Here is a 13797-nt window from a genome sequence, read left to right on the forward strand (position 1 = left end):
ATAGAAAGCCAGACCCTTACTGCTCTGTTGTGTGGATGATGCTTGGTGGTGACTACTAATTATTACTGGAATCCATCCATTTCTCTGGATCGATGTAAGCAATTTCTTTTACTATTTTGTTTTCAAGTTTTTTTTAATTTTTTGGTAGAAAGCCAATTTGAGAAAAATAAAATGTTTGCTTGATGGAATTCCTTTTCTATGAATAATCTTTTTAGAAATCCAGTGGTTGTGACTTAAGTATTATTTGTTATTCTCATGTCATTCAAGATGTAGGGTTTTGTTTTTGTTTGGGCAAGCCTTTAAACATTTTTTATTGTTGAGCAAGAACCTCTTAAAGAGTTTTATTTATTCTTGGTTTAATGCCCTCTCAAGCTACTTACGCGTAATATATGAGGTCACGGTCAGTGTCTGCCAGTGAACTCAAAACCACATGCCAGGCAACCCAAGCAATTGTGCATTCTCCACACCGATGGCCCCTCTCCAAAGGGCTCCAGGGAGGATGCCCAGATGGTTTCCAAAGGCAAGGTGAGCTGGGGTTCTCTGGACTGACCACTTTCCTGTGATGCCTTGGCTGAAGTGCTGTTTCTTCTCTACAACGCTCTGCGCCACAGCTGCTCCCCCTCACCCACCCTCAACTAGTTCTAGAAACTTGAAGGAACTATGAGAAGAACAAACTAAGCCCAAAGTTACCAGAAAGAAGGAAATAACAAAGATTAGTGCATGGATAAACAAAACACAGGCAGGAGCCATAGGGAAAAAAATCAACAAAATTAAAAGAGATGGGGTTTTGAAACAATTAACAAAGTAGATAGATCCTTAGCTGGACTATGAAAAAGAGAGAATAAAAACTCAAATGAATAAAATCAGAAATGAAAGAGGTATCACTACTAATACCACACAAATGCAAAGGGTCATAAAGATTACTATGAACTATGACATGCTGACAGGTCAGATAGAGAAGAAATGGATCAATTCTGAGACACACAGAACATACCAAGGCTGAATCATGAATAAATAGAAAACCTGAATAGAGTAATAATGAGTAAGAAAGTTGAATCAGCAGTACAAATTCTCCCACCAAAGAAAAGCCCAGGACCTGATGGCTTCACAGGTTAAAGTCTACCAAATATTTAAAGAAAAAACCGTAGTACCAATTCTTCTTAAATTCTTCCAAAAAATCAGAGGAAGAAATGCTTCCAAACTCATTCGATGAGACCAGCATTACCCTAGTACTAAAAGTCAGACAAGAACTTTACAAGAAAACTATAGACCAATATCCCCAATAACCATAGATGAAAAAAATTCTCAACAAAATACTAGCAAACCAAATTCAATAGCATGTTACAATGTTCACTCAGCAGGATCAAGTGGGGATCTATCCCTGGGATACAAGGGTGTTTCAACATATGTAAATCAATAAATGTGAGACATCACGTTAACAGAATAAAAGACAAAAACCATATGATCATCTCATTAAATGTAGAGAAAGAATTTGACAAAATTCAACGTCCTTTCATGATTAAAACTTTTAAAAGTTCAGGTGTAGGGGCTGCGGTTGTAGCTCAGTGGTTAAGCACTTGCCTTGCATGCATGAGGCACTGGGTTTGATCCTCAGCACCACGTAAAAAAAAATATATATTTTTTTTTTTATAAAAAAGCTTGGGTATAGAAGGAATGTAACTCAACACAATGAAAGTGTGGATGCCGAGCCTACAACTAGCAACATATTTTGACAGTAAGATCAGCAACAAGACACGATGCGTGCCTCTTCTATTCAGTATAGTGTTGTAAGTATTTACCACAACAAGAAATAAAAGGTATCCAGGGGCTGAGGTTGTGGCTCAGAGGTAGAGCGCTCACCTAGCATGTGCGAGGCACCACATAAAAATAAAATAAAGATATTGTGTCCAGCTATAACTAAAAAGAAATATATATATATTTTTAAAAGGCACTCAAACAGGAAATAGGAAACATCCAAACATCCAGTAAGGGAAGAAGTGAAATTTGTTTACAATGACATAATGTTATATACACAGACAACTGTAAAAACTCCACCAAAAACAAGTTAAAACTAACAAATGAATAAAATTGCAGAATAAAAAATCAATACACAAAAATTAGTAGCATTTCTATATGCTAACAGTAAGCTATTGGGAAAATAAATGAAGGAAACAATATCATTTATAATCACATGAAAAAGTAAAATATTCAGGAAAGAGTTTATCTAAGGAGGTGAAGGATCTGTACATTGAAACTATATGGTATTGATGAAATAAGTTAAAGACAAATAAATAGAAAGAGGTTTTATATTCATGGATTGGAAGAATTCATATTACAAAAATGTTCATACTACAAAAAAAAAATGACCTACAGATTTAATGCGATCTATCAAAATTCAATGTCAATTTTCACAAAACTGGAAAAAAATGGTCTTAAAACAGAGATATCAACACTACCTGATTTCAAACTATATTACAAAGCTGTAGCAACTAAAACTACTGAGTACTAGCACAAAAATAGGCACATCTACCAATAAAACAGAATAAAGAATGAAAAGTGAATCTGTGCATTTATGGTCAATTAATTTTTGACAAAGATGCCAATAACGTACAATGGGAAAAGAATAGTCTCTTCATTAAAGAGTGTTGGGAACATCGAATAGCAGAAGAATGAAATTGAATTCTTATCTCACACCACACACAAAAATCTACAAAACAAATTAAAGCTGGGCTCAGTAGCACACACTTGCAATCTCAGTGACTTGGGAGGCTGAGGCAGGAGGATTGGCAGTTAAAAGCCAGCCTCACCAACTTAATGAGACCCTAAGCAACTTGGTGAGACCCTGTCTTAAATTAAAAAAAAAAAGTTTTAAAGACTGGGGATGTGGCTCAGTGGTTGAGCACTCCTGGGTACCAAAAAAGAAGGAAAAAAAGACTTACATAAGGTGTGGAGCTCTGAGACTATCTACCAGAGGAACACATAAAGCTTGATGACATTGCTGTGGACAATGGCTTTTTGGATATGATCCCTAACACACAGGCAACAAAAGCAAAAGCAAACAAGTAGGGTTACATCAAACTAAAAAGCTTATGCACAGCAAAGAAAACCATCATCAGAGTAAGGACTGGGAAAAAAAATATTTGCAAGTCATATATTTGATAAGGGATTAATATCCAAAGTATATAAGAAACTCAGAGAACCCAATAACAAGAAAACAAATAACCCAATTAATAATATGCAAGGAAACTAAATACACATTTCTCAAGAATATAAATGGCCAACGTACATGTAAAGAGAAGTTCAGCATCACAAATCACTAGGAAAATGCAAATCAAAACCACTGAGACAGCATCTCACACCTGTTAGAATGACTATTATCAAAAAGATAAAAGTTGATGAGTGTTGGCAAGAGTGCAGAGAAAAGGAAACCCTTGCTGTTGGTGGAAACATAAATTAATGCAGTCATCATGGGGAAACTGTGTGGAGGTTTCTCAAAAAACTAAAAGTAGAACCATACCATAGGATCCAGCAATCCCACTTCTGGACATATATCCAAAGGATTTGTTATCAGTATGTCAGAGAGATGTACACTCCCATGCTTACTGCAGCTCTATTTATAATAGCAAGATACGGAACTGCTGGGAGCCATTAGCCAAGTAGGTATGACAATTTCCTTGCCAGCGTACCCCATGTTGCTTAGTGGAAGGACTCGTGGAAATAGGACATTTTGCAGTGACATTGCATGTAGGTGACCTTGCCCAAGAACCAGGAGCTAAGATATTGTTTCCATGACAAAGTTGCTGAGGACATGGCTTCTATCTGAGCATGTAAATCTTTAAGGATATTTGTCACATTGCCAGAATTGTCAGGAATGTAAACACAACATTTAACTTTTAGGGTTATAGATGTCCTTTCCCTTAAGATATAGTTTAACAATTTAATGTCATCTGATCTTGCAAAATCCTTTTACTAGTATGACCTCTGTGTCTAATAGAGAAATCTTTAATTCTGTTACTTAGGGCTGGATAACCATACTAGCAAACATTAAGCCTACCTGTGTAGGTTAGAAATAAAGGCCTTAAACTAAAAACTACTCTGGCAGTTCCTTTTGATAGTTATCAGGCATTCCTGTCTGAGAATCTCTTTTGTAGCCTCCAGTTTACTTATTTTTAGAAGTTACGTTTAACTATTATTATTATTATTTAAAATGCCCAGGGATAGCTGCGTTTTGGCTTTGACTGTCTTTGCTAAGTGTTTAAGATGAAGCAAGTCAAACTGACTTTTGTTTCTATCTATTGTTAACAGTCAGCTGAGTTTCCCTGGGAGTCCTCGGGGAACTTACAGCAGCTTCTCAGTTCCGCTAGTGCCATTTGCGCTAGGATGGGTCCAGGCCTTGCTTGACCATGTGGCTTCCCTTGGAAGCATCAGGGATGTCTCCCTTTTCTGATGACCCTCCTCTTCACAGCAAATGCACTGATTGGCTTTCTGTCCTCCACTGGTCTCATTAATCTCCCTGCTCAGGAGGATATGTGGCCCAGAGTTGCAAAGCTCTTTGGAGAAGTCCCCTATTCCCTGGATTCAGACTGACTCAGAGGGCAAGAGCCAAATATTGGTTTTCTTAGCAACATGGGGTACGCTGTCAAGGAAATTGTCATACCTACTTGGCTAATGGCTCCCAGCACGGAACCATGCTCAGTGCCCAACACAAGAGGATGGATATGGAAAATGTGGTATATTTACACAATGGAATAGCATTTGGCCTTAAAAAAGGAAGAAAATTTTGTCATTTGTGATATGTGGATGTACGTGAAGGACATTAATGCTGAATGAAATGCGCCAGGTACAGAAAGACAAACTGCATGATTTTAATTATACAGTTATACATGATTTCAATCTATACAGTTAACTCCTGGAGTAGGCTGGGAGTAGCAGAAGTGGGGAGATGTTGGCCCAAGAGTAACAAAGTTTCAGTTAGACAGGAGGAGTGAGTTTGAGATCTATTGCATGGCATGGTGGCTTTAGTTAATAATAACATATGTGCCATGGCTGGGGTTGTGGCTCAGTGGTAGAGCATTTGCCTAGCAGGTGTGAGGCACTGGTTTTGATCCTCAGTACCACATAATTAATAAATAAATAAATAAAGTTATTTAAAATAATAATAATATGTATTCCAAAATTTGTAAGATAGTAAGTTTCAAATATTCTCACCACAAAATAAGCATTCAAAGTGATGGATAGGTAGACTTGATTCAATCATTCTACATGTCATAATATTATACCCCATAAAATCATACAGTGATAATCATAATAATTTGTCAGCTTATAGTAAAAAAAATTTAAGATAGTATACTATAAAATAAAAGGCATAAACTTGAAAAGTTACTGGATCACTCCAGACCCTATGTTGTGGATCCCTAAACCCACAATGAAGCAGAGAGGACTTGGGGGGAAATCCTTGTTTATTGACAACACTTGGCAATGATTCCACTCAATTTAGGAACACTGTGAAAATATGAACGAGATGATGTGCAGATTGTTGGCTGAGAAAATTATAACTCAGGAATTATTTATATAACTATTAGATCATAATAGATCATAAGTTAAAATGTTCCTGCTCTTAGCAGAAGCACATTCTGCTCTCAAGGTCTGTCCTCATGCCCCATGTCATCTTTACTGTACCTATTTCTCTTCCTATATTTATACCCACTTTCAGGTCTTTTCCTTCCTGTTTCAAATCCGGTAAAATTTAGTCTGTTTCCATGAAGAGCCCAGGAATGGAGTTTCTTTGCCCATGGGCTAGCCTATGGGTCAGTCACAAGGGCCAGGAGGACGGAGCATGCTGAGGGACTGAGCTCTGGCCCTGTGCTGCAGAGCCATTGACCTCACCAGAAGTATGTGCCCAGAGGTGGAGGAGGGCTGGCTCCCCAAGCAAAACCAGGGCATTGTTGCCAAAGGAAGGTAGAAGATTGTCAGCAGCAAAGACAGCAGATGTCCACAACCAACAACATGAGACTGAGATTTTTCTCATGTGGACATTGAATGCCCCAGGTGTTAAATATCTTGCCCTAGGTCACACAGCTGGAAAGTAGCAGGGACTGGATTTGACCCCATTCATGTGTATGACAGGCAGAAGGAATGGGGGGTGTTTTGCAGGCCAACTACAGTCTGGAGGTGCTGTAAACAGATTGGTGAATACTCAGAGGCAAGAGGCAATGGGGGAACAGGGCATCCAGAGCGCCTCAAGGCATATGCCAAGTGCGATGGTTTGGATATTCAATTCCCCGAAGCCTGTGTACTAAAGTCTTGGTCCCCACTTGGATACGATTGGGAGTAGGTGGGAAATGCAAGAGGTGGGGCCCCATGGGAGATCTTTAAGTCCCTGGGACATAACCTCAAAAGGGATCATGGGACCCATCTTTTCTTTCCTCGCTCTCTTACACTTTCTGGCCAGTGAGGTAAGCGTGGTTTTACTCTGCCACAGTCTTCTCCCCTATGACACACTGCCTCACCAAGCACAAGAGCAACTGGGCCAGTTAATCATGGACTGAAACCTGTGAAACATGAACCAACATAAACCTTCTCTCTTTATAAGCTGATTGTTTCAGGCATTTGTTGTGATACCATGAAGCTGACTAGCACATCAGGCTGAAAAATAAAGGAAGAGCTCAGGCCCTGGTGTCACGTGGGTCCAGGCTTTGCTATTTACCAGCTGATGACAGTAGAAAGGACTTAACTGGTCAGCTCACCGTCATCATCTGCCATACAGTGATCCATGCTTCATGGGACTCTTGGGGGAGTAAGAGCAATTAGCATACAGAAAGGAGCTGCGTGGTGCCTGGCACATCAAGCTCAGAAAAGGGTTGATACTGATGTTCTGAAATAGTAGGTCACAGAAGGCAACAAATGGGGAAGACCATGGGAAAATAAGATGGAAAATTATCCATGGGCTTGATTATGCTAAAGATGTTAGCTTTTATTCTTCAGAAAATGAGAATGGTGGAAGGATTTTCACTGGAGGGATGACTTCTTCAGTTATTATTTTCAAAGATCACTCTAGCAGCAATGTGAGAGCTAGCTCACATTTCTCTCTCTCTCTCTCTCACACACACACACACCAGGAAGAAGGAGCTTTAGAGACCAAATCAGCCAACATCTTGATCTTGAATTTCCCAACCTTAAGAACTGAGAAGGAAATGTCTGTTGTTTAAGCCACCCAGTCTAAGTGATTTTGTTACAGCAGCAGAGCTGAGACACTCAGCATCAGGAGATGGCCCACAGGGAAATGCATGGAAGCCAGTCCAACCAGTGCCCATTCAGTCCTCAGTACTGTGAGCACAGCCTGCCTTTGTGGAAGAACCACACACACACACGTCCTGAATCCAGCCACCATCCAGTGGGAACCCCCAACCCATGCATAGCTGTATCCCATTGGCTCTGGAACTCCCAATTTTGCTGACTTAAGTCAAATTCCTGGTGTTGATAATAAATTCTCATTTCAGTGGCCCACTCATTGCATGTCCATCCTGTGGAGAAACAATAATTCAGCCAACTATTTCTCCTATTCTCAGATGTTTACACTGTTTCCAAATTTCTAGTAATAAATGTACTACATCAACTGAACATTGGAACATTTGACAACAAAGTATTGATTATGTGAATTCTGGCAAGAACACATCACTGAAACTTGGTCATTTTTCTTGGGTTCAAGATACCAACTCTTAAACACTACTTCCTTCTCAAAAGATGAAATTAGAGTTCATTTGACAAAATTCAACAGTTGTGGATTTAAAAAAAAAAACTTAACCAAAAAGATAATTTCCTAATGATGAAAAGTACCTATTAGACACTCCAGCAAAATCTTAAGGATACCCTTAAGGCACTTCAACACTGGAGTTTCTAGAAGGAAAACATTTTTAAAGGAAAGAAAAGAGGCATCTTCCAGGAAGTAAAGAGATCTATAAACTTAATATCCTTTATTTGCTTATTTTTGTTTTGTCTTGTTGTTGTTTCTTGGTACTCGGGATCAAACCAGGGCCTCCTCACACATGCTAGACAAGCATTCTACCATTGAGCTACATCCACTTCCCCAGTGCTTTTATTTATTTATTTATTTATCTAATTATTTATTTATTTTGAGATGGGGACTTACCAAGCTGCCCAGGCTGAGCTTGAATTTGTGACCCTTCTGCCTTCACTTCCTATAAGTTCAACTTTTAAGGATGCTACTATGAAGACACATATATATATATATATATATATATATTTTTTTTTTAGCTTTTTTTTTTTTAATTGTGGGTTGTTCAAAACATTACAAATTTCTTGACATATCATATTCCACACTTTGATTCAAGTGGGTTATGAACTCCCACCTTCACCCCATACACAGATTGCAGAATCACATGATACATATATTTTTAAATGGACACGTTTTGGATCTCCAACATTCCCTTTCTATGAATGTAACAGGAAAACAAGTAAGGCTATGTACATAGATGCGTTTATGAGGCTGCTCTCCCCAATGCCTCAACAATCAGAAAACCCGTTTGACAACAAAGTATTGATTGTGTGAATTCTGGCAAGAACACATCACTGAAAATGGTGCTGCAGAAAAGAATTTATTGGAAAAACAGCTAAAACTAGTATGTTCAACATACATTTTTTTGCAGATAATTGTGCACACACACACACGTACACTCACACACACTAGGATGTGTTAGAAATATCTATGCCAGAATATCGATGATTCCTTGTGCTTTGTGTCTTCTAAATCTTCTAAGAGATGTATTACTTTTCTGATTAGGAAAACTAACATACTTTAAACACTACCTCAAATGACTGCTGTAGACTGCAAAGAAAGTAGTTCAGAAACATAAAGAGATTCTAATGGGAGACAGTAGCAGCTGCACACTTGGTCACAGCTCTCTATTCATTTAGACTCCTCAAGACTATGAAGTTCAATTGGATTCTTATTGTTCTATTTTATTAAAACAAAGGAAGAGGGTAGGTCTAAAGGGTAATCTACATGTGTACATGTATATGTTCACGCACAAATACACACACACCCTGTTTAGTTACATTTGGGAACCAGCGATTCTGCCAAATTGGGAGTGGGTCATGGACACCCTGCAACCCAGTGATTGGACTGGGGGGACATAGAGCTCACTGGGCTGGTTCCCTGGTTCACGTGACCAAGTGGGAGCAGAGGAGGGAGTGACAAGAAGAGGAAAGGTCACCACAGTATTTCATGCATGCTCTCAGACAGAAAATGCAACAACCACCACACAATGAGAATTTTTATGCATATGTCTTTGTAATCAGTACAACTCTTCAGGACAAAAGAGACCAAAAAATTAAAAAATAAAAAAAAAAAACAGGAATACAGGATTTTAAACAGTTACAGCCCATAGGTCGACATTACAAACTAGGTTTAGATCATCTGGAGGCTTTTTAAAGCGGACTGAGGTGCAGAATTGACTCCCAGAAAAGGTGCTGAGAGGGTAGACTTATCTAGAATAAAGGAACTGCTAATCATTAAGAACTTCTGGTGTTTGCATACAGTCCAATACGTGGGGAAGAGAGCAAGTCCGTACTGGTCTTGGTACATGCTGAGTGGTAGAGGCTACTGCACATTTCTTTATTTTCTAAAGTAGGCAAGACTCATAAGTTGGTGGATTCGCATCGTGATTACTTGATACCAGGCATGCACGTGTTATTGGTACAGAGTGCTTTAACAGGAAAACTGCTGGATTTAAAAAATTCTGACAAGGTCATTTTTACCTCAAAGGACTGTTACCCTTTCAGTTGCTCATTCATCCAACCAATAGTTATCCCAAACCATGTGCCAGCTTATCTGTCCTCTCTTCAGGAAGGCCAGCCCCAGAGTAGGTGAGAAGAGATCATGACAGGGCCAACACTAAGATAGCCAGTGGACAGCTCCACCTCACCACCCGTCGTCCCCAACCACGAGACAGCGATCTGACTCCTGAGAGGAAAGAACAATTCCTTGTTCAAGCTGAACAACCTTCAAGGGGAATGTGACCATTGTGAGGCATGTGGGACTGGGGGGAGGGGGAAGAGGTGGAATCATTCTTATCTGCAAAATTAACAGATGGGAGAAAATCATGCCATTTACTTAACTTTGTTAAATGCAGTGGGTCTCAATTCCTGGGGGTGGTAGGCAAAGTCAGCCTGACTCTCCGCCCACTCCCTTCCCAGGGAAACAGGCTGTGGGTGTAGCTGCTTGCTAAGAAGCTGCATGCAGATGGCACAGACTCAAGGCTCAAACTGCAATCACTTGTTAGTCATGCTTCCCATCTTCAGTTCCTTTGGGGGTAAAAATACCACAAAGGGGAAAAAAATGGCTTTTCTCATGGTATATGTGATTCTTGCATTTTCTGTTTTTAAAAGTCCACATAACCACACTCTATTTTATTATAAAAATCAGTACCTCTCCTAGTTAACAAAAAAAAAAACCTTCTCTACAATTATAGTTTTGGCTTCAGAATTAGCAAACCAATTAGATCAAGTTCATATTCATGGCATCAACAATATTCCTGTAAGCACTGCCAAGGTCTTTCAGAGGTGAAGATAAAGATGTCAATCCATTCTTCCAATGCTGGTCAGGAGAAGGGGATTGAGGACTGATCCATTTGTTCAGCCAAAGGGCGGGGACATGAAGCATTTTAAAATGAACTACCTTTTCAGGGTAAAGAGGTCAGAGCTGGTTTTTTGAAACATCATCACAGGACTTGAACATCTAGAGAGAAGTCCTTGGAGCCTTGGAGTCAGGAGAGAGTGTGAATGGCTCCCCAGTCTTGGTTGGTTCAAGCTCTGTAGTCAGTGTATCTGTGCACAAAGAGCACTAAGCCCACCTACTGCACTGGCTAAGTTACAAGGAATACCGAAGTATTTACCTCGAGTAAATTGAAGTGCTATGTCACCTCTGTGTGGCTCAGAGTTCCCAACTGCATAGTGGAGACAAAAGGTGCTATCTCTGACCCACTGGGACCAGGGCAGCAGTGGAGTGGGTGAGAGAGAGCTAGAAAGCACTGGGTCCTTCTCCAGAGAAAGGCAGTGTTCAAGTAACAAAGTACTCCAATCAAAAAAAAAAAAAAAAAAAAAAAAAGCACAAAATTCAAGTAACAGAGTCGCAGGTGCTATGTTCTGGCTTTTGAGCAGAAGCTGTGTGCACCTGCCATGGAGAGCTGGTAGGTAAATGAGCTGCATGGCTGAGGACGCAGGAGAAGCTCCCTGCAGAGCCATCGAGTCTTCTGTACCACTGAGGACTCATGTTCTTCTGGAGAGGAGAAAATGAACCTGGGGTGGGGAAGCTGAGTGGAATTAGCAAGCAGTTCAGGGTGATTGATTAATGCATATTAACTTCTGTTCTCTGCATATGACCTTCAATTTGGTTATCAACCTAAATTTTAACAGATTAAAGGTTTTCTTCATTTTGGCAGTAGAAACAGAAAGGTTACCAATTTTTCTCCTATGCTTTAGCATAAGAATTCAAAAAACAATTTGGAGACAGGTACTGAGGGAAAATCCACACACACAAAACGTCCCCTCCACCACCCCCAATAGAGCAGGAAGAGGAAAATCAGGAAGTTTTTGCAAATGAGAAACTTATTTTCTTTTTACAGTTTTCTGTTCTAGCAAGCTGGTGTGTGCATGCTTGGGTAACACCCAGAGAACTGGAAGGTTTGGGGGTTTTTGTCCCAGGGATCCTGAAAGGCCCTCAGGACAGGACAAAAGAAGGCTTAACAGTCTAGATATAATCTTTTCTAAATAGCTCACACGGAAAAATTGGGAAAACTTCACACTTTAAAACCACAATATTAATTCTGTCATGAAAGTCCACTCCATCAGTTCTCCAGTGGAGAGAAAACATCCCTACTCCAGTTCCATCATAAAACTCTCCGTTCCCAGCTTTATGGGATGTTGTTGCTCATCTCTGAACCTCCTTATTCATCTTCACTGGCAAATGAAACCAGACGGGTGCAGCTGGAACCCTTACACAGTGCGCAGAGGCGAGTCCAGCACAGTGGCCAGGAGACATCATCGTTTTTTAGTGCCACTATTCCCGCCGCTGGATTTGCTGAAGCTCCTGCTCATCTGAGGAAAGTGCATGGTTGGGGTTCTTTCTGTTGGACCATATAATCCCAAATTCCTGGCAGTGGCTGATTTCCTCAGTGGCTTCACACTGGGGAAAGGGCTAAAGATGGGGGGTTTTGAGTGGCTGCCTTGGGGAGGTTTGCTGGTGGCTTTGATTTCTCCAGGGGCATCTGGTAGCTCTGGAACATGCAGTTGGCAGGGCGGGTGCACCTTGGGCTCAGTTTCAACAGCAGCATCCCTTTGGTTCAGTTCCAAGGCTTCTAACTTCACCTGAACCGCAGACACATTGACATCAGCGTCCCCGAACACCGGCTCTGGAGACTGTCCTTCAATTGTCCTACCGATGCCACCTTCAGAGCTGCTGCCTTCTTTTGCAGCGGGGGCTGCACACCTGGAGGAAAACTCCTCTGCTGCCCCCAGGCTGTTGGTCTTACAGCCCTCGTTCTGCTCCTCGATCAGCCCTATGGTGTCCCCACAGCCCTGGTGACTCTTGCTCCTCGGCATGTTCTTCTTGTGGACTCGGATGTGAGTTCGCCATGGAGAGTTGAGCTTTGTTTTAAGATCTTCATAGGGGACAGGAGACAGTTTGCCTCCTGCATGACCAGGGATGTGAATGACTGCATTCTTGGCAGCTCTGTTCGTCATTTTCATCTTCTTCCCTAAAAGAAGGTGGTTTATAACTGGAGAATTGTTTACCTGAGATGGGAGAATGCTGGTCACTGGTCCTTTGTCTGAAAGAAATGGTAAAAGGCTGTGTGAAAACACACCACAGAGAAACACCCCGACCTGAAGAGTGATCACATGGAGGTCTTCCCCGCGCCCTTTCCAGAGCCATGTGACCGAGGGCAGCAGAAACTGAATTCAACCCTAGTGTCTGGGGTGCCCATTTCCCTCCTGTCAAAGAGGCAGATACTGGAGGGTGAGGATACAAAAAATAAATTGAAACTACAGGGACTTTGCTGAGACATCATTACTCATGACAGCCCAGACTCTCTAATGTCTTTTACAGACAGCTTTTGCTCTCAGTAACAACCTCAGAGGTCCTAGATCTGGAAAACCTGGGAAAAAACTTTTTTTTTAAATAATTCAACAAACATTATGACCATATGGATAATCAGTTGTCAGCTTCTGCGAGGTAGGAAGAGAATGCACAGCATAAATATGCTATTATGAAGTGAGAGAAATGCTAAGAAGGTAGCAAAACTGCAGTGGAATCACCAGCTGCCCAGGTGAAAAAGCACTGGGGGGGTTTGAGAATAAAACCTAAGGATAAAAGAACCACTCCTGTGTCTTCAATGGACTTTGATAGCCAACTGCAAACTGGAAAGCACCAAGAGCTTTGTTCTCCTGGAGAGCACTGTGGATAGTGGCGGTACCTCCTCCAGAGGCTCTTATCAAGTTCCTTTTCTGATACAGTGTTAAACACAGAAGGCCCCAGGAAGGTGGTAACAGCCAGAAGTGGTATGGAGAAGGTCCCTCCATCTTTGGGTGGACATCCTTCCTCCTTGACATCCACATCATCTGGCTCACTTCTCTCCACCAGTCTCTACTGTTGTCATCTACCTCCGGTCACACCTCAATCTTTAATGAAAACTGACAACTATCTGTTCTTCATCTCATGTCCTACTTACCGCAACAGTTTTTTGTTTTTTTGTTTTTAACGTCTCTGTTTTTTTTTTTTTT

General features: G+C 40.8%; 1 protein-coding gene across 6 annotated transcripts in view; it reads right to left on the reverse strand.

Moving 5' to 3' along the window:
- Positions 1 to 8596: 8596 nt before the first annotated feature.
- Tbc1d30 (TBC1 domain family member 30) overlaps positions 8597 to 13797 on the reverse strand; it is an 87558-nt gene continuing 82357 nt past the window's right edge. For all 6 annotated transcript variants that reach the window (XM_048805743.1, XM_048805747.1, XM_048805746.1 and 3 more), the window contains one exon: positions 8597 to 12845. In XM_048805743.1, the coding sequence (XP_048661700.1) occupies positions 12058 to 12845 (788 nt within the window). In that variant the 3' untranslated portion in view covers positions 8597 to 12057. The remainder of the gene's footprint in view (positions 12846 to 13797) is intronic.

Source organism: Marmota marmota, unplaced genomic scaffold (assembly GCF_001458135.2).
Source record: "Marmota marmota marmota unplaced genomic scaffold, marMar, whole genome shotgun sequence".
NCBI lineage: Eukaryota > Metazoa > Chordata > Mammalia > Rodentia > Sciuridae > Marmota > Marmota marmota.